At 40.5% G+C, this 21,885-nt stretch overlaps 1 protein-coding gene and 1 non-coding gene across 2 annotated transcripts in view; both read left to right on the top strand.

The window, feature by feature from the left end:
* Window positions 1–21,885, top strand: part of PPIP5K2 (diphosphoinositol pentakisphosphate kinase 2) — a 466,186-nt gene that overhangs the window by 205,807 nt on the left and 238,494 nt on the right. The window contains 1 exon segment of the mRNA XM_053701522.1: window positions 19,347–19,472. Coding sequence (XP_053557497.1) covers window positions 19,347–19,472 — 126 coding nt within the window.
* Window positions 7,082–7,196, top strand: LOC128650627 (U5 spliceosomal RNA). Its single transcript, XR_008400903.1, has one exon. It is a non-coding gene; the product is annotated as a U5 spliceosomal RNA (small nuclear RNA).

Genomic DNA, 21,885 nt, shown 5'->3' on the forward strand with positions numbered 1-21,885 from the left:
TAGCGGCAATGGACATAGTACCCTTTGCACGCTTACACCTCAGACCACTGCAACTGTGCATGCTAAGTCAGTGGAATGGGGATTACTCAGACTTATCCCCTTCTCTGAATCTGGATCAAGAGACCAGAAATTCTCTTCTATGGTGGCTTTCTCGGCCACATCTGTCCAGGGGGATGCCATTCAGCAGACCAGACTGGACAATTGTAACAACAGACGCCAGCCTTCTAGGTTGGGGTGCCGTCTGGAATTCTCTGAAGGCTCAGGGACAATGGAGTCAGGAGGAGAGTCTCCTGCCAATAAACATTCTGGAATTGAGAGCAGTTCTCAATGCCCTCCTGGCTTGGCCCCAGTTGACAACTCGGGGGTTCATCAGGTTTCAGTCGGACAACATCACGACTGTAGCTTACATCAACCATCAGGGAGGGACAAGAAGCTCCCTAGCTATGATGGAAGTATCAAAGATAATTCTCTGGGCAGAGTCTCACTCTTGCCACCTGTCAGCAATCCACATCCCGGGAGTGGAGAACTGGGAGGCGGATTTCTTAAGTCGTCAGACTTTTCATCCGGGGGAGTGGGAACTTCATCCGGAGGTCTTTGCCCAAATACTGCGACGTTGGGGCAAACCAGAGATAGATCTCATGGCGTCTCGACAGAACGCCAAGCTTCCTCGTTACGGGTCCAGATCCAGGGATCCAGGAGCAGTCCTGATATATGCTCTGACAGCACCTTGGGACTTCAGGATGGCTTACGTGTTTCCACCCTTCCCGCTGCTTCCTCGATTGATTGCCAGAATCAAACAAGAGAGAGCATCAGTGATTCTAATAGCACCTGCGTGGCCACGCAGGACTTGGTATGCAGACCTGGTGGACATGTCATCCTGTCCACCTTGGTCTCTACCTCTGAAACAGGACCTTCTGATACAGGGTCCCTTCAAACATCAAAATCTAACTTCTCTGAAGCTGACTGCTTGGAAATTGAACGCTTGATTTTATCAAGACGTGGGTTTTCTGAGTCAGTTATTGATACCTTAATACAGGCTAGGAAACCTGTTACCAGAAAGATTTACCATAAGATATGGCGTAAATACCTATATTGGTGTGAATCCAAAGGTTACTCTTGGAGTAAGGTTAGGATTCCTAGGATATTGTCTTTTCTACAAGAAGGTTTAGAAAAGGGTTTATCTGCTAGTTCATTAAAGGGACAGATCTCAGCTCTGTCCATTCTGTTACACAAACGTCTGTCAGAAGTTCCTGACGTCCAGGCTTTTTGTCAGGCTTTGACCAGGATTAAGCCTGTGTTTAAAACTGTTGCTCCACCATGGAGTTTAAACCTTGTTCTTAATGTTTTACAGGGCGTTCCGTTTGAACCCCTTCATTCCATTGATATAAAGTTGTTATCTTGGAAAGTTCTATTTTTAATGGCTATTTCCTCGGCTCGAAGAGTCTCTGAATTATCAGCCTTACATTGTGATTCTCCTTATTTGATTTTTCATTCGGATAAGGTAGTCCTGCGTACTAAACCTGGGTTCTTACCTAAGGTAGTTACTAACAGGAATATCAATCAAGAGATTGTTGTTCCTTCTTTATGCCCAAATCCTTCTTCAAAGAAGGAACGTCTACTGCACAACCTAGATGTAGTCCGTGCTCTAAAATTTTACTTACAGGCAACTAAGGAATTTCGACAAACGTCTTCTCTGTTTGTCATTTACTCTGGGCAGAGGAGAGGTCAAAGAGCTTCCGCTACCTCTCTTTCTTTTTGGCTTCGTAGCATAATTCGTTTAGCTTATGAGACTGCTGGACAGCAGCCTCCTGAAAGAATTACAGCTCATTCTACTAGAGCTGTGGCTTCCACTTGGGCCTTCAAGAATGAGGCCTCTGTTGAACAGATTTGCAAGGCTGCAACTTGGTCTTCGCTTCATACTTTTTCCAAATTTTACAAATTTGACACTTTTGCTTCATCGGAGGCTATTTTTGGGAGAAAGGTTCTTCAGGCAGTGGTTCCTTCTGTATAAAGAGCCTGCCTATCCCTCCCGTCATCCGTGTACTTTTGCTTTGGTATTGGTATCCCAGAAGTAATGATGACCCGTGGACTGATCACACTTAACAGAAGAAAACATAATTTATGCTTACCTGATAAATTCCTTTCTTCTGTAGTGTGATCAGTCCACGGCCCGCCCTGTTTTTAAGGCAGGTAAATATTTTTTAATTTATACTCCAGTCACCACTTCACCCTTGGCTTTTCCTTTCTCGTTGGTCCTTGGTCGAATGACTGGGAGTGACGTAGAGGGGAGGAGCTATATGCAGCTCAGCTGGGTGAATCCTCTTGCACTTCCTGTTGGGGAGGAGTAATATCCCAGAAGTAATGATGACCTGTGGACTGATCACACTACAGAAGAAAGGAATTTATCAGGTAAGCATAAATTATGTTTTTATCCAGCGAAAGTAAAGCATAACACTTAACTTTAGAATGTTCTAAACAGGACACATTTTGGGAATGTGATATACATGGTGTGTGGGCAGAAACTTAAAAATAATTTATATTCAAATTATGTTAGTGGTTACTGAGCATTGCAGAAGAATTTAGAACTGCGAATCTGCTGGAGCTCTACAGATAAATAATAACAACCGTTTCTGTTTTTTCATTCATGTCTGTGTACTGTGAGCATCTGTTTTACATATCATTAAAGGGACCATAAGGTTCTACTTAAATCCATCATTTACAGCAAGTTATAGAATTAGTTTTTTGATTTCTCTACGGAGCATAGAACAAGCACATTATTTTACGCAGAAGCAAGAAGTGTTCAATTACTGGCACTTTTCCCATATACAAGGCAGCTGCCAAGTGAAATGCACAAGTTCAGTGCACGTGTCGTGTGTGTAAAAGTGAGATATTCTCCTAACTACTAAAACGTTTAAAGGGACATGAAACCCCCAAATGTGTCTTTCATAATTCATATAGAGCATACAATTTTATTTAACTTTTCAGTTTACTTCTATTATCAATTTTGCTTCATTCTCTTGGTATCCTTTGTTAATAGAGGAGCACATCTGGTGAGCCAATCACAAGAAGCATATATGCGAGTCCACCAATCAACAGCTAGCTCCTAGTAGTGTTTTGATACTCCTGAGCTTACCTAGGTATGCTTTTCAACAAAGGATAGCAAGACAACAATACAAACTATATAATAGAAGAAAACTGGAAAGCTGTTTAAAATTGCATGCTCTATCTGAATCAAGACTTTGATTTTACTGTCCATTTAAGTTGGTAGGTTTTAAACATGTTATCTACACCCTGGGGTGTGCAGCATTGCCTACATATACGCTCTAGTGTAACGTGTATTTTGTGTTACTGAGTTATATTGACAATCTATGTGCTATAGCGCACACACAAATTTAATGAGAGGTGTTTTAAGAATTTTAAAAACATGCAAAGCACAACCACGAATGTAAGTAGTTAGTCTGGAGCAGATGATTTTATGTCAAAATGGATTGTCGCACAGTTTCTAGGTCTCTTTGTTTTAATGTTAAACCTTTACAGAGCCAACTTATATGCACTGCTTTGTCCTAATCTCTTATGTCCTGTATGGAGCTTTGCGTTTATCATTTAAGAGCAATAATAATGCAAAGGAAATTTAAAATACATAAATATAGTAGTAAGCAACCCTGCAATTTAAACTATAAGAAGTGTGGATTTTCCATTTCCTGGTAGAACTGAGTCTATATTTCAGACTTCACAAGCAGTAATTGTTTGATCACTTTAGAAGCTTGTTTATATCTGTTTCTAATTGCTAACAAAATGACATTTTAATTTGTCTTTTTAAAAAAACAAAAAAATTATACAGATCTTTTTTAATGCAGTTTAAATTTTGATGCATACATACATATTCAGGGCTCAAAATTTACATTAGCCATTGGCAATTGAAAGTTAGTGAGTGAATGTCTACAAATATTATCTAAAAAGTATTAAATATCCATGAAAGGACAAAGATATGTTATTCCTCTAGGGCTAATGGGTCCCCATTACTGCTCAGACGGTTACTTTTGAAAGTGTAAACAGGGGCAGAGAGAGATTGGAAAGGAAAAGGAAAAGGGGAGAAAAATATAGCATTAAGAAGGAGTGGAGAAAAAAAGGAGTGTAGAGATATGAGAGAAGAGAGAGTGTAAAGAGAAGATATTGCCTGAGAGAGATGGGAGGGGGTAAAAAGAGAGTTTGAAGAGAGGAGGAAGTGAAGAAAGATAGATGAGAGATGATAATTATAAAAACAAGTTTCCAGGTCTGCTATGACCTTACATTAATGTCAACACACTCTGCTTCCTCTCAGTTCAACAACTTCCTTTCTCTGTCAAGCTGTTGTGTTCCCCAGAACCCTAGTTGATGTTGCTAACATGGTTCGTTTATTATTGTATGTAACATTATTTAATTTATGGTATGAAACAAAAACAATATAAAAAAATGACTGCAGAATAGTGTGTTTCACATTAGCTAAACATATGCAAGGTGAGGGGGTTAAGGGGTTTTGTGTGGGTGGGATAGTGGGTGGATCAAAAGTGGCGAGTAACATTTTGGGCTGGCTGGTAGCTTAGGGCTTGAAATTTTAAGCCCTGCATATAGACATCCCTACAGATAGATATTTCTTTCATAAGGTGGTGAGAGCCCATGAGCTATTACTCCTGGGATTTAAAGGGACATTATATACCCAAAAATATGGGCTATTTAAATAAAGCATTCACAGAAGATAACGTTTATAATTGACATTTATTAGCAATTTTACTGCTAAAGCTTCTAAAAATTATGATAAACTTTACAGTCTTTTCACTGCATATTAATATGTACGCCATACACACTATCTAGAGAGCAAGGAGTTTTCCCTCACTCCCTAACTAGTGTCCTTACTGCCAGCCCTCATGCTGAAGCTGTCTGTGTAATGTTTAGACATTAGAAAAGCTGCCGATATAAACCAACAGCACTCAGCCGTTTACACAGCTCTGTAAAAAGATCTCAGTATCATATTTCACATGGGCATAAACGGGGAGAGTCCACAGCTGCATTCATTAATTTTGGGAATCCAGAACCTGGCCACCAGGAGGAGGCAAAGACACACCAGCCAAAGGCTTAAATACCTCCCCCACTTCCCTCATCCCCCAGTCATTCTTTGCCTTTCGTCACAGGAGATTTGCCTTTCGTCATCAGAGGATTAAAGATAGTCTCTTATGGAGGGTAGTACTCTTCAAAATGGGACTGAAGTTTTAAGTAATCCTGTCAGCCTCTCAGTGAGAGCATGGATGAATGTTAGAGTCCGGAGATGCAGGGAGAGTCTTTCTGTGAAACCATCCCGACTCATGTTAACAGCTCCTTAGCAATCAGTGTTGACAAGTTTTGCTGCCTACTTTATTCACTCAAGTCCATGTCAGAAGCGAGGCTACTATCTGTCACACTTGAAGGACTGTGTTGCCATTCCACGGATTGGATTTCGGTAAGATTGTTTCATTTTACTTTGATGTGTGAATGTAATGTAAACAAAGTCAGGATCTCAGTGGGACTCCTTTATCTTTATGGAATCAAGGGTTAATATCTCCTGAGGGGGTTATTGAACAGGGGGGACTTTAATCATGTTTATGTGATTCTGCCTGTTAATGTGTAGTGACGCTTGGGCTCGTGGCTATATCGGGACAGAACGGCCTTTTTTTGTCAGGCTGGGTGGCTCTTGTGGCCTTGGCGTGCTTTTCTCTGGCCTGCACACCTTGTGACTAGGCGTGGTCACGTTCTACACTCCATCCATATTCCTGACCTCGTAGCGACAGAGTGTCTGTTTTGCTAGTTGTCTGGGTCTCAGGAGGTGGTGAGTGCCCCAGCCATTGGGGGTGTAAGGTGCCGTTTTTTTTTATTTCTTTTCTTCTATCCATAATTTCTATCCGAGTTATGGAGGATTCTTATTTTTTGGAGACGGATGTCTCAGATTCAGATTCTACTTCTTGCAAAGAGTATAAGATGTCCCGGGTAATCCATGCCCATCAGTTATGTTCCAAATGCCGCTTTAGAGTGCTCTCTCCTTCCGCAACAGGGGACTTTGAGTCCGCAGAGCCATCCGCCCCTGGGGATCCCACATCCAGTGAGGCTCGTGCCCAAGAACCTTCCTTAGCTATGCAAGCAGGTGTCTCTAAAGCCGTTGCCCCTTCTCCGGTAGGCGGCTTGCTTCCTCCAGAGGTTACGGCACGGTTCCGCATGGCCATATCTATGGCGGCGCATTTACAACTTCCTGGGAGGTAGGTGTTGATGAGATACTGTCCGTGTTCGGTTAACCAGGGCTCGTCAGGCGTGGGATCGTCGGGGTCAGATCAGCCATCTGGGGAAGCCGTTTCCTCTGAAGCTTCAGGGGCCCAACCCTCGGAGTCGGGGTCGTCAGTTGCCCTAGTAGAGGCAAGTCTTGCTTTTCGTTATAGACTGGCGCGCCTTCATTTCCTTCTGCGACATGTTTTGCCGGTGCTTGAGGATCCCAATCCTAATAGGTTGAGGTGTCCTCGGTCTTCTGTTCCAGATGGCAAGCTGGGTTAGACGTGGGGGGATGAAGTTAATCTTCTTGTCATCTCCAATTTACTTTCTTTTTTGGGTATCTTATTCCAGTTCTGAGCTTCAGGAGAATGGGGTCTCTGATTGACTGGTCCTGTTAGTGTGCCTATTCTTCTTGGGCGTTCACCTGCAGGTGCTGCTCTCTTTTTCTTTGATCCGGTTAGGATGTATTTTATTTCTTTTTGAGAAGCTCATGTCTGTTATAATTTTTTCGTTAGGAAACATTTCTTCTCTGGAATTTGATACTAGTGATTTTGTGGTCGCTTGGGCACTTCCGCAGAAGTTGCATGTTAAGGTGTTTAGTACATTGTTATGTCTATAGTTCCTTTTGTCGATTCCTATTGGGGTTTAAATTTTTCTGGGGCCTGGGTCAGTTCTGAGTGCCCTATGTAGCAGACTGGTCCTGATCGGGCACTATTTTCTGTTCCTTAGAGTCTATATCATCCACGTGGTGCCGGTATAACTGGCTGTCCTGGTTGGGTGGTAAGTTGCTCACTCGGATGAGGAGTTTGTTATGCTCTGGTTTCTCTTCAGATTGAATAAAGCTTTCACCTTTACTAAAATTTTCTGTGGAGAAGATCATCCATGAGTTTTTACTAATTTTTTGACACTCTGCTCCTTGCTGGGCTAAAACATGGTAGAGGAGGCCTTTCATTCCTAGACATCAGACTGATTCTCGTTTCTTACTTTGGGTGGGGTATCAGAGGGATTGTACTCAGTCCTCATTGTCCTGTTCCTGATTGTGGGCGGGGTGCCAGAAGGGATCCTGCTAAAGATTAATCTAGGAGTTCCGGAGGTCCTTTGGCCTCGGAGCTAGGGTTCTCCTTTCCCAATGGGACTGGAGGTCTAGATGACTCCTTGGACATCAATATACCAGGTTGGGGTGACTGTTATCTTTTCTATGGTATTTTTATTGACTGTATTTTTTGACGCCTTGATGACTGTAACTCTTCCTTAAAGGGTTGAGGTGTCTTAGGCTTCTTTTTTACCCTTCTTGGGGCTGGTGGGAGGTCATCGGTTTGGGAAGTTCTGCATTTATGGCCTTTTCTTTCATGTAATTGGCAAGAGTCCATGAGCTTGTGACGCATGGGATATACAATCCTACCAGGAGGGGCAAAGTTTCCCAAACCTCAAAATGCCTATAAATACACCCCTCACCACACCCACAATTCAGTTTTACAAACTATGTTGACATGCGCTTCTCAGCTTTTTTGAAGCCCGATTCCTCTCAGAGTACAGCGAATGTCAGAGGGGCGTGAAGAGAGTATCACCTATTGAATATAATGAATTTCCTAACGGGGGTCTATTTCATAGGTTCTCTATTATCGGTCGTAGAGCTTCATCTCCTACCTCCCTTTTCAGATCGACGATATACTCTCATATACCATTACCTCTACTGATAACTGTTTCAGTACTGGTTTGGCTATCTGCTATATCTGGATGGGTGTCTTTTTTGGTAAGTATGTTTTTTATTACTTAAGACACCCCAGCTATGGTCTGGCACTTTATGCATTTATATAAAGTTCTAAATATATGTATTGTTCTTATATTTGCCATGAGTCAGGTTCATGTATTTCCTTGTGCAGACTGTCCGTTTCATATTTGGGAAATAAACATATTAAGAAATATTTTTTTTCTTACCTGGGGTTTAGTTTTTTTTTTTTTTTTTTTTTTTACAAATTGCGTGCAGCATTAGGCCCGCGGGTGCGCCAAATGCTAGATTTTATTGCGTCATTCTTGGCGCGTGAATTTTTTGGGCGCGAAAAGTACGTCCGTTGACACAAGTTTGTCATTTCCGTAGTTGATGCGGAAGCCTTACACGGTTGCGTCGTTAGTGACGCAAGTGTCTCATTTCCGGATATTGTTGGTGCCAAAAAAAATTTCACTTATGTTGTGCGTCATACTTGGCGCCAAATTTTTCATTAGTTTTATACCCCATTGCTGTTTGCCTCTTGCCTTTTTCTATGTCAGAGGGCTATGCTGTTTGCATTTTTTTCCCATTCCTGAAACTGTCATATAAGGAAATTGATAATTTTGCTTTATATGTTGTTTTTTCTTTTACATTTTGCAAGATGTCTCAGTCTGATCCTGCCTCAGAAGTATCTGTTGGAACTTTGCTGCCTGACATTGGTTCTACCAAAGCTAAGTGCATTTGTTGTAAGATTGTGGAAATTATATCTCCGAATGTCATTTGTAATAGTTGTCATGATAAACTTTTACATGCAGAGAATGTATCCATCAGTAATAGTACATTGCCAGTTGCAGTTCCTTCAACTTCTAATGTACATGATATACCTATGAATTTTAAAGAATTTGTTACTGATTCTATTCAGAAGGCTTTGTCTGCATTTCCGCCTTCTAATAAACGTAAAAGGTCTTTTAAAACTTCTCATAAAGTTGATGAAATTTCAAATGACCGACAACATAATTATTTATCCTCCTCTGATGAGGATCTATCTGATTCAGAAGATCCCTCCTCAGATATTGACACTGACAAATCTACTTATTTGTTTAAAATAGAGTATATTCGTTCTTTGTTAAAAGAAGTGTTAATTACTTTGAATATTGAGGAAGCTAGTCCTCTTGACATTAAGACTAGTAAACGTTTAAATGCTGTTTTTAAACCTCCTGTGGTTACTCCAGAGGTTTTTCCTATTCCTGATGCTATTTCATATATGATTTCTAAGGAATGGAATAAGCTAGGTACTCCTTTTATTCCTTCTTCAAGGTTTAAAAAATTGTATACTTTACCAGCAATTTCTATAGAATTTTGGGAAAAGATCCCCAAAGTTGATGGGGCTATTTCTACTCTTGCTAAACGTACCAGTATTCCTATGGAAGATAGTACTTCTTTTAAAGATCCTTTAGATATTACTTGAATCCAATCTAAGGAAAGCCTATTTATATTCAGGTTATCTTCTCAGGCCTGCAATTTCTTTGGCTGATGTTGCGGCTGCATCAACTTTTTGATTGGAGAATTTAGCGCAACAAGAATTGGATTCTGACATATCTAGCATTGTTCGCTTACTGCAACATGCTAATCATTTTATTTGTGATGCCATTTTTGATATTATCAAAATTGATGTTAGATCCATGTCTTTAGCTTTTTTAGCTAGAAGACCTTTATGGCTTAAATCTTGGAATGCTGATATGACATCTAAGTCCAGATTATTATCTGTTTCTTTCCAAGCTAATAATTTATTTGGTTCACAGTTGGATTCTATTATTTCAACTGTTACTGGAGGAAAGGGTTTTTTTCTGCCTCAGGATAATAAAACCTAAGGGTAAATCTAAGGCTTTTAACCGTTTTCGTTCCTTTCGTCAAAATAAGGAACAAAAATCTAATCCTTCCCCCAAGGAATCTGTTTCCAATTGGAAGCCTTCCTCAAATTGGAATAAATCCAAGCCTTTTAAAAAAACAAAAACAAAGTCAGCCCCTAAGTCCGCATGAAGGTGCGGCCCTCAGTCCAGCTCAGCTGGTAGGGGGCAGATTAAGGTTTTTCAAGGATTTTTGGATAAATTCTGTCCAAAATCAATGGATTCAGAGCATTGTCTCTCAAGGGTATCGAATAGGATTCAGAGTAAGACCTCCTGTGAGAAGAGGTTTTCTCTCACGTATCCCAGCAAATCCAGTAAAAGCTCAGGCTTTCCTGAAGTGTGTTTCAGACCTGGAGTCTTCAGGGGTAATCTTGCCGGTTCCTTTTCAGGAACAAGGTCTGGAGTTTTATTCAAATCTATTCATTGTCCCAAAGAAGGAAAATTTATTCAGACCAGTTCTGGATCTGAAAATTTTGAATCGTTATGTAAGAGTACCAACTTTCAAGATGGTGACTTTAAGGACTATTCTGCCTTTTCTTCAGCAAGGACATTATATGTCTACAATAGACTTGCAGGATGCATACCTTCATATTCCGATTCATCCAGAACATTATCAGTTCCTGAGATTCTCTTTTCTAGACAAGCATTACCAATTTGTTGCTCTTCCATTTGGTCTAGCAGCAGCTCCAATAATCTTTTCAAATGTTCTAGGTGCCCTACTCTCTGTAATCAGAGAGCAGGGTATTGCAGCGTTTCCTTATTTGGACGATATCTTGGTACTAGCTCAGTTTTTACGTTCTGCAGAATCTCACACGAATCAACTAGTGTTGTTTCTTCAAAAACATGGTTGGAGGATCAATTTACCAAAAAGTTTCTTGATTCCTCAGAGAAGGGTCACCTTTTTAGGTTTCCAGATAGATTCAGTGTCCATGTCTCTAACAGACAAGAGACGTTTGAAATTGGTTGCAGCCTGTCGGCACCTTCAGTCTCAGTCATTCCCTTCAGTGGCTATGTGCATGGAAGTTTTAAGCCTCATGACTGCAGCATCGGACGCGATTCCTTTTGCTCATTTTCACATGAGATCTCCAGCTTTGTATGCTGAATCAATGGTGCAGGGATTATACAAATATATCACAGTTAATATCCTTAAATCCCAATGTTCGACACACTCTGACGTGGTGGTTAAATCACCAGCGTTTAGTTCAAGGGGCTTCCTTTGTTCGGCCAACCTGGACTGTGATCACTACAGACACAAGTCTTTCAGGTTGGGGAGCTGTTTGGGGATCTCTGACAGCACAAGGGGTTTGGAAATCTCAAGAGGCGAGATTACCAATCAATATTTTAGAACTCTGTGCAATTCTCAGAGCTCTTCCGTTTTGGCCTCTGTTGAAGAGAGAACCATTCATTTGCTTTCAGACTGACAATATCACAACTGTGGCATATGTCAATCATCAGGGTGGGACTTACAGTCCCCAAGCTATGAAAGAAGTATCTCGGATACTTGCTTGGGCGGAATCCAGCTCCTGTCTAATCTCTGCGGTGCATATCCCAGGTGTAGACAATTGGGAGGCGGATTATCTCAGCCGTCAGACTTTACATCCAGAGGAGGGGTCTCTCCATCCAGATGTGTTTTCTCAGATTGTTGAGATGTGGGGCCTTCCAGAGATAGATCTCATGGCCTCTCATCTAAGCAAGAAACTTCCCAGATACCTGTCCAGGTCCAGGGATGTTCAGGCGGAAGCAGTGGATGCGCTGACACTTCCTTGGTGTTATCATCCTGCTTACATTTTCCGCCTCTAGTTCTTCTTCCAAGAGTGATATCCAAAATCATCATGGAACAATCGTTTGTGTTGCTGGTGGCTCCAGTATGGCCACACAGGTTTTGGTATGCGGATCTTGTTCGGATGTCCAATTGCCAACCTTGGCCACTTCCGTTAAGGCCGGACCTACTGTCTCAAGGTCCGTTTTTCCATCAGGATCTCAAATCATTAAATTTGAAGGTATGGAAATTGAACGCTTAGTACTAAGTCATAGAGGTTTATCTGACTCAGTGATTAATACTATGTTACAAGCTCGTAAATCTGTTTCTAGAAAGATTTATTATCGAGTTTGGAAAACCTACATTTCATGGTGTTCTTTTCATAAATTCTCTTGGCATTCTTTTAGAATTCCTAGAATTTTACAGTTTCTTCAGGATGGTTTGGATAAGGGTTTGTCTGCAAGTTCCTTGAAGGGACAAATCTCTGCTCTTTCAGTTTTATTTCACAGAAAGATTGCTAAACTTCCTGATATTCATTGTTTTGTTCAGGCTTTAGTTTGTATTAAGCCCGTCATTAAATCAATTTCTCCTCCTTGAAATCTTAATTTGGTTTTGAAGGCGTTACAGGCTCCTCCGTTTGAGCCTATGCATTCTTTGGACATTAAACTACTTTCTTGGAAAGTGTTGTTCCTTTTGGCCATCTCTTCTGCTAGAAGAGTTTCTGAGCTATCTGCTCTTTCTTGTGAATCTCCTTTTCTGATTTTTCATCATGATAAGGCGGTTTTGCGGACTTCATTTACATTTTTACCTAAAGTTGTGAATTCTAACAACATTAGTAGATAAATTGTTGTCCCTTCCTTGTGTCCTAATCGTAAGAATTCTTTGGAAAGATCCTTACATTCTTTGGATGTGGTGAGAGCTTTGAAATATTATGTTGAAGCTACTAAAGATTTCAGGAAGACTTCTAGTCTATTTGTTATATTTTCTGGTCCTAGGAAAGGTCAGAAGGCCTCTGCTATTTCCTTGGCTTCTTGGTTAAAGCTTTTGATTCATCAAGCTTATTTGGAGTCGGGTCAGGCCCCGCCTCAGAGAATTACAGCTCATTCTACTAGATCAGTCTCCACTTCGTGGGCTTTTAAGAATGAAGCTTCAGTTGATCAGATTTGCAAAGCAGCAACTTGGTCCTCTTTGCATACATTTACTAAATTCTACCATTTTGATGTATTTGCTTCTTCAGAAGCAATCTTTGGTAGAAAAGTTCTTCAGGCAGCTGTTTCAGTTTTATTCTTCTGTTGATGTTTTAAGTTTTTCTTTTCATTATAAGAATAACTTTTATTTTGGGTTGTGGATTATTTTTTCAGCGCAAAATGGCTGTTATTTATTTTTATCCATCCCTCTCTAGTGACTCTTGAGTGGAGTTCCACATCTTGGGTATTGATATCCCATACGTCACTAGATCATGGACTCTTGCCAATTACATGAAAGAAAACATAATTTATGTAAGAATTTACCTGATAAATACATTTCTTTCATATTGGCAAGAGTCCATGAGGTCACTTATTTGTGTGAGCACCTAATAGTGTCCATTCATAAGGGATTAAAATATACACAAGCCCGGTTAAGTGCAAAGATTATTACCAACCAGGGGATTCCCCTTCAGACTCACCCCAGCTGACAGGTACTAGTCCAGGATCGCTTCCGCTGCCGCTATAATCTCAGAAATGGCACGTCCACAGAGAGTTTACCTTGGACAACAGCATATGCTAAGAGGCACGGGTCTATTCACTCCAGACCCCTCTGTTGCCTCCGTTCGTCCTCCGCTCCCCTCCTGGGTCCACTCCACCGCGATAACTCAGCCGCTGACGTCACCCGGAAACCCCACCTCCAGCTATCCGTTTGATCAATGCCGATGTCCTCCACGGCTGGATACGGTGAATGTAAGTGAAGCTCAAGCAAAGTACAGGGAACCACTGTGCAAACTCCGTTCCCGGATATAGTACAATTGCATGTGAAATGAGATGCACCAGCATTCCTTGCAGTTAAAACAACTTTTATTGAGAGTTCAATGAATTTGGAAATATGCAGCTTAATTTTTTGGATGTGACATTGATGGGTGTACAAGGCAAGGTCCAGACTAAGGTGTATAGAAGGCCCATTTCTGGGAACACATTCCTTCATGCGAAAAGCAGCCACCCAAAGAGGGTTTTTCGGTCTGTTATGAAAGGGCAGTTCATACGATTAAAAAGAAACTGTTCAACACAGTCTGAATATGAAAAACAAGCCTTAGATCTAGAGGACTGTCTCTGCAAAAGAGGCTATGCCAGAAGAGATGTTGCTACGTTTATAGCAGCCAAAGAGAGGAAGGAAATTCTCACCACTGAAAGAAAAAACAACAAAAAAGATAAATTTGAGGGAGTATCCTTCATCACTAAGTATAGCACACAATTCCATCAGGTCTGTAATATCATACGAAAACATTTTCGTATGTTATCAGCTGATGATGATTTGACAGATGTAGTATCCAAAGGTTGTCTTTAAGAAAGGCTTGACATTAGGCAACATAGTGGCCCCAACACAATTGAGTTCGACACGAGCTTCCAACTCATCCTGGCTAAAGTTCAGTGGAGTATTTAAATGCAGTTACCCATTGTGTATAGCCTGTGGGCATCTACAGCAAGGAGAAGGTTTTTCTAGCTCAGTGACAGGGGAAAACTTTAAACATTTTTCATGCCTTAATTGTAGAGCCACTTATGTGGTTTACCTACTTACCTGTGATATATGTGGGGTACAGTATAGGGGTCTTACTACCAGAGAAGCACGGGATAGGATCCGTGAGCATGTGACCAACATCAAGGCAGGCAAACTAACGACCCCGCTAGTGCAACACTTCAAAATGAAACACAGTAAGAGTGTAGGATCACTAAGGTGGACTATCATTAAACAAGTAAGATGCAAGAAGAGGGGAGGAGATAGAGATAAATTATTAGCCAAGAGGGAGACTTTCTGGATACACAGAATGAAAACAAGGGTTCTCTTAGGGTTAAATTCTGAATTTTACATAATTAATTTCTGGGAATAAACTTTCAGTGTATCCAGAGACCCTCCACAATTTGAAATCTGTGCATCATATATTATTACCATGGTCTGTTTTTTTCCCCCTGTTGTTTCCTGTCTTTTCCTGTTTGTAAGAAATTACTCTGATGTCAGCAAGAATTAAGTCATTAACCATAAAATATGGGCCATCAATGTAGAAATTAAATATGGTAACAAGGAGTTACCCAGTTAGCCCTACTGGTAATGTTTGCATACTATCAAAACAGATGAATTGTTCAAAAGAAGTTGCAAATGCATTTTCATTTAAAAATGGAAACTGAATTGAATGATAGGGTTTTTGTAGTAAGAATACTCCCAGGATAAATATTTTATCCAATCACAATTTTGCACAGGTGTATTTAAAGGCAATTGGGATTATGAACTACAGCTATGATTATGGCCAGATGGGCTGAAACGTGTCAGCAGTTAGTTCTTTGTGTGTATTCTGAAGGCACCCACAATGTCACTTATACTAATATGCTTCTAATTGAAGTTTGTTTGAACTCTCAATAAAAGCTGTTTTAACTGCAAGGAACGTTGGTGCATCTCATTTCACATGCAATTGTACTAAGAGTCCATGAGGCCCACCCTTTTTATGGTGGTTATGATTTTTTTGTATAAAGCACAGTTATTTCCAAATTCCTTTGTTGATGCTTTTTACTCCTTTCTTTATCACCCCACTTCTTGGCTATTCATTAAACTGAATTGTGGGTGTGGTGAGGGGTGTATTTATAGGCATTTTGAGGTTTGGGAAATTTTGCCCCTCCTGGTAGGATTGTATATCCCATACGTCACTAGCTCATGGACTCTTGCCAATTTGAAAGAAATGCTTTTATCAGGTAAATTCTTACATAAATTATGTTTTTCTTCCTCCTCCTGCTTCTCATCTGCTCCCATGTTTTGGGGCTCTGGAGAATGCGTTTGTCTCCATTGTTTTTTTCTGGAGCTGCTTTTACTTAAGATGTCTAAGTTTTATCTGTCGCTCACCAGGAATTGGGAGGCTCCTCCATTGTTAATTCCTTGAGCTGTGGGGGTTTCCGGGAGGTTGATCCTGAAGGGATTGTTTGGAGACTATTTTATCTCTCAAACTGGATTTTCTAGTTTTGAGCTCTACTCTCTGGGGTGTTGTCCCTCGAGCTCTTAGGAGATATACTCTCGGTCTCTGGGATGCTTAGCGAACATCCAGTGTCCAAGGCCCTTTGGATGTGGCTGTGGTTGCATCTCCTGGGGTACAGGTTCTCCGTGTGAGGTATCTCTATGGTTCCTCAGGGGTTATTAACTTGTTGCCGGCTCTGGTTTCCGGATGTTCGTTTTCCCGGACATGTTCTTGTCTTGGATATCTGACCGAATCTCTTAAATGCGTTTTGGGTGGTTCAGTCCCTCCGGTTTTGAGTCTTACACTTGCCCTTTCAGGGGTTTTTGTTTTTCTCTTATCAGAGACATGGAAATAGCTTGATGGGTAGTTTAGCTGTCTAGCAAGCGGATGATTGCAGTCGCTATCTGTTACAGCTATTTGCGCCTTAAAGGTGTGCACGATGGCTGATTGTTTTCCACTGGGCCGGGTGTTGCAGCTGGATGGTTCTTCTACAATCAGTATTGCCTTTGCCGTCTGTCTGCTGCCGCACACTCCATGCCTGTGGGCGGGTGAGCGGTAATATTTGACTTTCTCCTCCCCTTTAGGGTGATTGGAGCATACCGAAGTATCCACCTAGTGCCCCGGAGGTCTTCCTCTGTACAGTGGGGCCCCCCCTGCCTTGCGTGCAGTATGTCATGAAGGGTTGGATTCTGGTATTGTGCCATCACTGTTTCAGTGTGGTCTCTTTTTTTGTTTGGGAGTGTCCCTTCTTGTAGTGTAAGGATCTGTCTGGGTCCTGGAACCCGAGCTCATCCTATGCCTGTCATAGCTTAGTTGGTTAGCATGCCAGTCTTGTTAGCAAATGGTGAAGTTTGCTCTACCCATTGGTACTGTTCAATTTAGTTCCCCTCGCTTTGGTGCTGAGTCAGTTGCCTCGGAGAGGGGATCAGAGGTCTGCTTGGTTGAGCCTTGACCGCGTATCTTACTCAGATCTTGTGATCCCTCCTTCACTGGGAGGCTTTGCAGTGCTTTCCTTCCTCAGCATGGGGCTTTCTCTGCTGGTTTAGGATGCTCTCCTACGTCCTTGTTTTTCCGGGGAGGGAGTGGGTTTCTGCACTCCTTCGGAATTTGTCCTCTGGGGAATCCTGGTTCAGTTCCTAGCTTGGTTGGCTAGTGTTCATGGCTGGAGACTGCTAGACTTATGTTGCAGAGGGAAGCCTGTGGCTTCATCTGGAGCACAATAAGATTTATGGTGCTATTTTTAGAAGGTTCCCGGGGGTGGTTTTTAGCCCTCGGTCGCTCTTTCATAGTGCGGATTGCACGCTGTGTGAGGGATGGGGTCTACCTTGTCTCCTGGGTTGGGACGTTACAAGGTCCCTTGGACTTCCGTTCAGATAGGGGGTAGGGTTTTGTTTCCTCACTTCTCTTTGTTCGGTCGTTGGAATTTGTCCTCTATGCGTGTTTGTCCTATTGCAACCTTGGTTTGTGTTTGGAGTTTGGCTAAGGTTCCTTTTACATTAGCTTGTTGGTTTTTAAATCTGTTAAGTTCTTCTTCTTCTTCCTCTTCCTTTCAGGGGGTATGTGGAGGTCCCCTTCCCTCGGGTTGGGGGTAAGCTTAAGTGTGGGCTTGGAGCCTGCAGGATTTGTCTCCTTTTGTGCTCGGTGGAATCTATTGATTCTGAGCGATTTCTATCTGGGGCCTTGCTTGTTTTTAACTGATGAGCAAGTTACCTGGTCCTTTCAGGTTTTATCCTTTTTGTTTTTTTGGTAAAGCAGTTGTTTTTGTGAGGTGTTTCAGGCTGTGGTACCTTCCGAATGGGGCGCCTCGTCTACCCGCCCTTTTTTGCCTCTACAGCTTGGGTATCGTTTTCCCAAAAATAATGAATGCAGCTGTGGACTCTCCCCGTTTAAGAAGAAAAAATTAAATTATGCTTACCTGATAATTTTCTTTTCTTCTGATAGGGAGAGTCCACAGCTCCCCGCACTCGTTTTTATATTTGGCGACTGTTTATTTTTTCTTCTTCTGGCATCTTTTTCATCCTAATATTTCTCCTACTGTTCCTTGTTCCTTTGGCAGAATGACTGGGGGATGAGGGAAGTGGGAGAGATATATAAGCCTTTGGCTGGGATGTCTGTCTCCTCCTGGTGGCCAGGTTCTGAATTCCCAAAAGTAATGAATGCATCTGTGGACTCTCCCCGTCAGAAGAAAAGAAAATTATCAGGTAAGCATAATTTAAGTTTTCTGAAAGAAACCAATATGTATACTTACCTGATAAATGAATCTTTCAGGGTGGTGAGAGTCTACGAGACACATTTTTTTTAATATTTTTTTTTTTTTACTGAATTCTTTTCTTTTTTTTTTGTAGCAGTTTGCGTCTCATTTTCCCTACCTTCTCTTACTTGGCTATACATCAGACTAGAATACTAGAGAGGTGGGAGGGAGGGATTAAGTGTTTTAGAGCTTTGGAAATCTTTGCCTCCTCCTAGTGGCCAGGAGTTGAATCCCAGGAGTAATGGCTCGTGGACTCTTACTACCATGAAATAAATTAATTTATCAGGTAAGCATAAATGTTATGTAAACAATTTCATACTGTTTGTATGTAAATCTTTAACAAATGTTTCAGAAATTGATAATTTGTTGTCTATTGCTCCTTTACATTTTATCGCATACAAAATAATATTTTTTTCCTGGAACTAGCTATTGGGAACACCGCCTTTTAAAGGGCAAGTCATGAGAAAAAAATATCTGGACCAGTTGATAATTTGGTATGAAAGATATTGATCAAAATATTATGTACTTTTATTTGAATCAATCCATAATTCATTATTATTATACTTACAATAAAGTTTTTGTCCAATATATTAATTTGTAATGCTACAAACATAATATGAAATAACTGTGTGGTATAAATTGCTTGATATGCCTGATTAGTCACATCTTTGATCGAAAATTGATTTTAGGAAAATCATTTCCAAGTGATCTGTGTGTATTACAGATGCAAACTGATTTATAGCAATTGTAATTTGACTTGATTAATATTACTAATGATATAAGATTAAAAAATAAGCAACGTTCTGAACTGACTTTTCTGTTAAATCAGTGAACCCATTAATATGAAATAATTAAAAAGCAGTTTAGTTATGCAATAAAATGTGTGTGTGTATATATATATATATATATATATATATATGTATATATATATATATATATATATATATAAGGTATCAGCAGCTAGCTCCCAGCTCCTGAGCCTACCTAGGTATGCTTTTCAACAAATACCAAGAGAAGCAAGCAATCTTTTTTGGAATAAGATTGATGCTAATCTTATTTGGTCTCCTCCCCTCCCACAGACACACGAGAGAAAAGAATAAAAGATAAAAAAAAGCCCAATGTAGTTTGTGTGCTTTGTACTGCTGTTACCAATAAAATTGAATCTGTTGATTTGAAAGATGCTATTTTGAGTTCCAAATCACATTAGCTCAATGGCACTAAATTAATTTGTTTCTGTGTCTCATTTTTTTTTTTTTTTAAAGACTGTAGAAGAGAGGAACCATCACTGCTGCTGGTGCTGAAATGGGGAGGTGAACTGACCCCTGCAGGCCGGGTACAGGCAGAAGAACTTGGCAGAGCTTTCCGATGCATGTATCCAGGAGGACAAGGTAACAAACACGTAATATAGATGGTAAAAAAATGTTATTCTCAAACGACTGTAATTAAGTCATTTATTCTTACCTTATTAAATTGTTTTGCAACAGTCTCAAAACCTTTCTATGTGAATGTAATTTCTATCATGGATTTGTAAAGGACAAAACTATATGTCCAAAAGTATATGGATGCCTTTCTAATTATTGAGTTTGGGTGTTGCTAACAGGTGCATAAAATCCAGCCTTCAAATCATCATAGACACACATTGACAGTACAATGGGAAGAGCTCACTTACAGGCAGTTTTAGAAATATCTGCCCCAGTCAACTAAAAGTGGTGCTATTGGGAAGTGGAAGTGTCCTGGAGCAACAGCGCTAAAGCCGCAAAGTGATAGACCAGGCAACCTCACAGAGCGAGGCCGTCAAGTACTATAGCTTAAAACATGTACAAATCGTCTGTCATCTGTTGCAACACCCACAACAGAGTTCCAAACTGTGTCTGGAAGCAGCATCTACACAAGAACTGTGTGTCAGCTTCATGCAGTGGATTTCCACGTCTGAGCACTTTATACAAGCTCACATCAATATGTGCAATGCCAGTTGTTGGCTAGAGTGTTGTAAAGCACACCACCACTGGACTTTGGAGCAGTTTACACACTTCGCTATCTGTCAGTCTGATGGAAGTATCTGGGTGTGGCAGATGCCAGGATACTACCTACAGTAAATTTTGTGTAGAAGGGTTAATGACCTGGAGCTTTTTTCAGGGTTTGAGCTAGGCCCCTTAGTTCCAATGAAGGTTCATCTTAATGCTACAGGATACAAAGACATTTAAGGCAATTAGGGGCTCCCAGCTATTTGGCAACATTTTGAGGAAGGCTCTTTCCTCTTCCAGTATGACTATGCAGAAAGCAAGGTCCAAGTAGACATGGTTTGACCTGTTTGGTGTAGAGGAACTTGAGTGGCTTGCACAGAGCCCTGACTGTATTGGAACACTCATTTCAAGCCAGACCTTCTCAGGGCCAACTCCATGTAAATGGTTTTAGAATGGGATGTCCAACAAGCCTGTATAGGTGTGATGGTAAGGTTTCTACATACTTTTGGCCATATAGTTTACTTTATTAGGGTATCATGCTGGTGTATATTCAGATTACCAACTGTGTATATAAGGGTGACTTTGCAAGAACTGTCCATGAGAACCATAATGATGGTTTCATTTTGTGAAGCTTTAGGATTAACATCCTTAAAGGAAAAGTCTTCATCAAAATCTTTATTGTTTAAAATGATTGATAATCCCTTTATTACCCATTCCCCAGTTTTGCATAACCAGCACGATTATATTAATACAATTTTAACCTCTGTGACTACCTTGTATCCAAGCCTCTGCAGACTGCCCCCTTATCTCGGAGTGAGCACAATGTCATCTACATGACACACATGAACTAGCTCTGTCTAGATGTGAAAACTGTCAAAATGCACTGAGATAAGAGGCGTGCTTCAAGGATTTAGAAATTCGAATATGAGCCTACCTAGGTTTAGCTTTCAACAAAAAATACCAAACAAATTTGATGACAAAAGAAAAATTGGAAAGTTGTTTAAAATTGCATGCCCTACCTGAGTCATGAAAGTTTAATTTTGACTAGACTGTCCCTTTAATTTAAAGCAGAGACTAGGATTTTAAATATCAATCCAGTTTCATAGACAGTCAATATGTTTGTGTAAATAAATGCATATATAAATAAACATTAAATGGAATGCTTTTCTATTTTGGTCTGGGGCAATAGTAATAGTGTTTTAGTATGCTAACAATGATAAACATATTTAAAGGGACGTGAATGTTAAAATAATCTTTTTTTGTTCATATAGAGAAGGCAATTGTAAGAGACTTTTCAAATACTACTTTTATCAAATTGACTTGTTCTCTTATTTGGCTTTGTTGAAAAGCATATCTAAATAGGCTCAGAGCAGCAACACACTACTAGGAGCTAGTTTGTAATTGGTGGCTACACACCTATGCCTCTTGACATTGGCTCACCAGATGCGTTCAGGCAGCTCCCAGTAGTGTATTACTGCAAAGCAAAAGTACAATAATAAAATGCTCTAAGTTGTTTGAACATTTCTTTTTGCGCTTTTATGTCCCTTTAAGAAAAGCAACATTTATAAGTCTGTTTTTTTATTGTTTTGTAGTTGCTAGACTCTGCATTGTTTATACATCTATGTATTGGATTATTTACGAATTTACTTATTTTTAACCATTTTACCCCCCTGTTTGTGTTGCAGTGGATGTTTGTTTTTTTTGGTACCATTTTCAGTTCTCAGGAGCTGCAGCAGACCATGATTGGTGCACAGAAGCCATTTAAAGGGATACTAAACACAATTTTTTTCTTTCATGATTCAGATAGAGCATGCAGTTTTAACCAACTTTCTAATGT

Source organism: Bombina bombina, chromosome 2, assembly GCF_027579735.1.
Source record: "Bombina bombina isolate aBomBom1 chromosome 2, aBomBom1.pri, whole genome shotgun sequence".
Classification (NCBI taxonomy): Eukaryota; Metazoa; Chordata; class Amphibia; order Anura; family Bombinatoridae; genus Bombina; species Bombina bombina.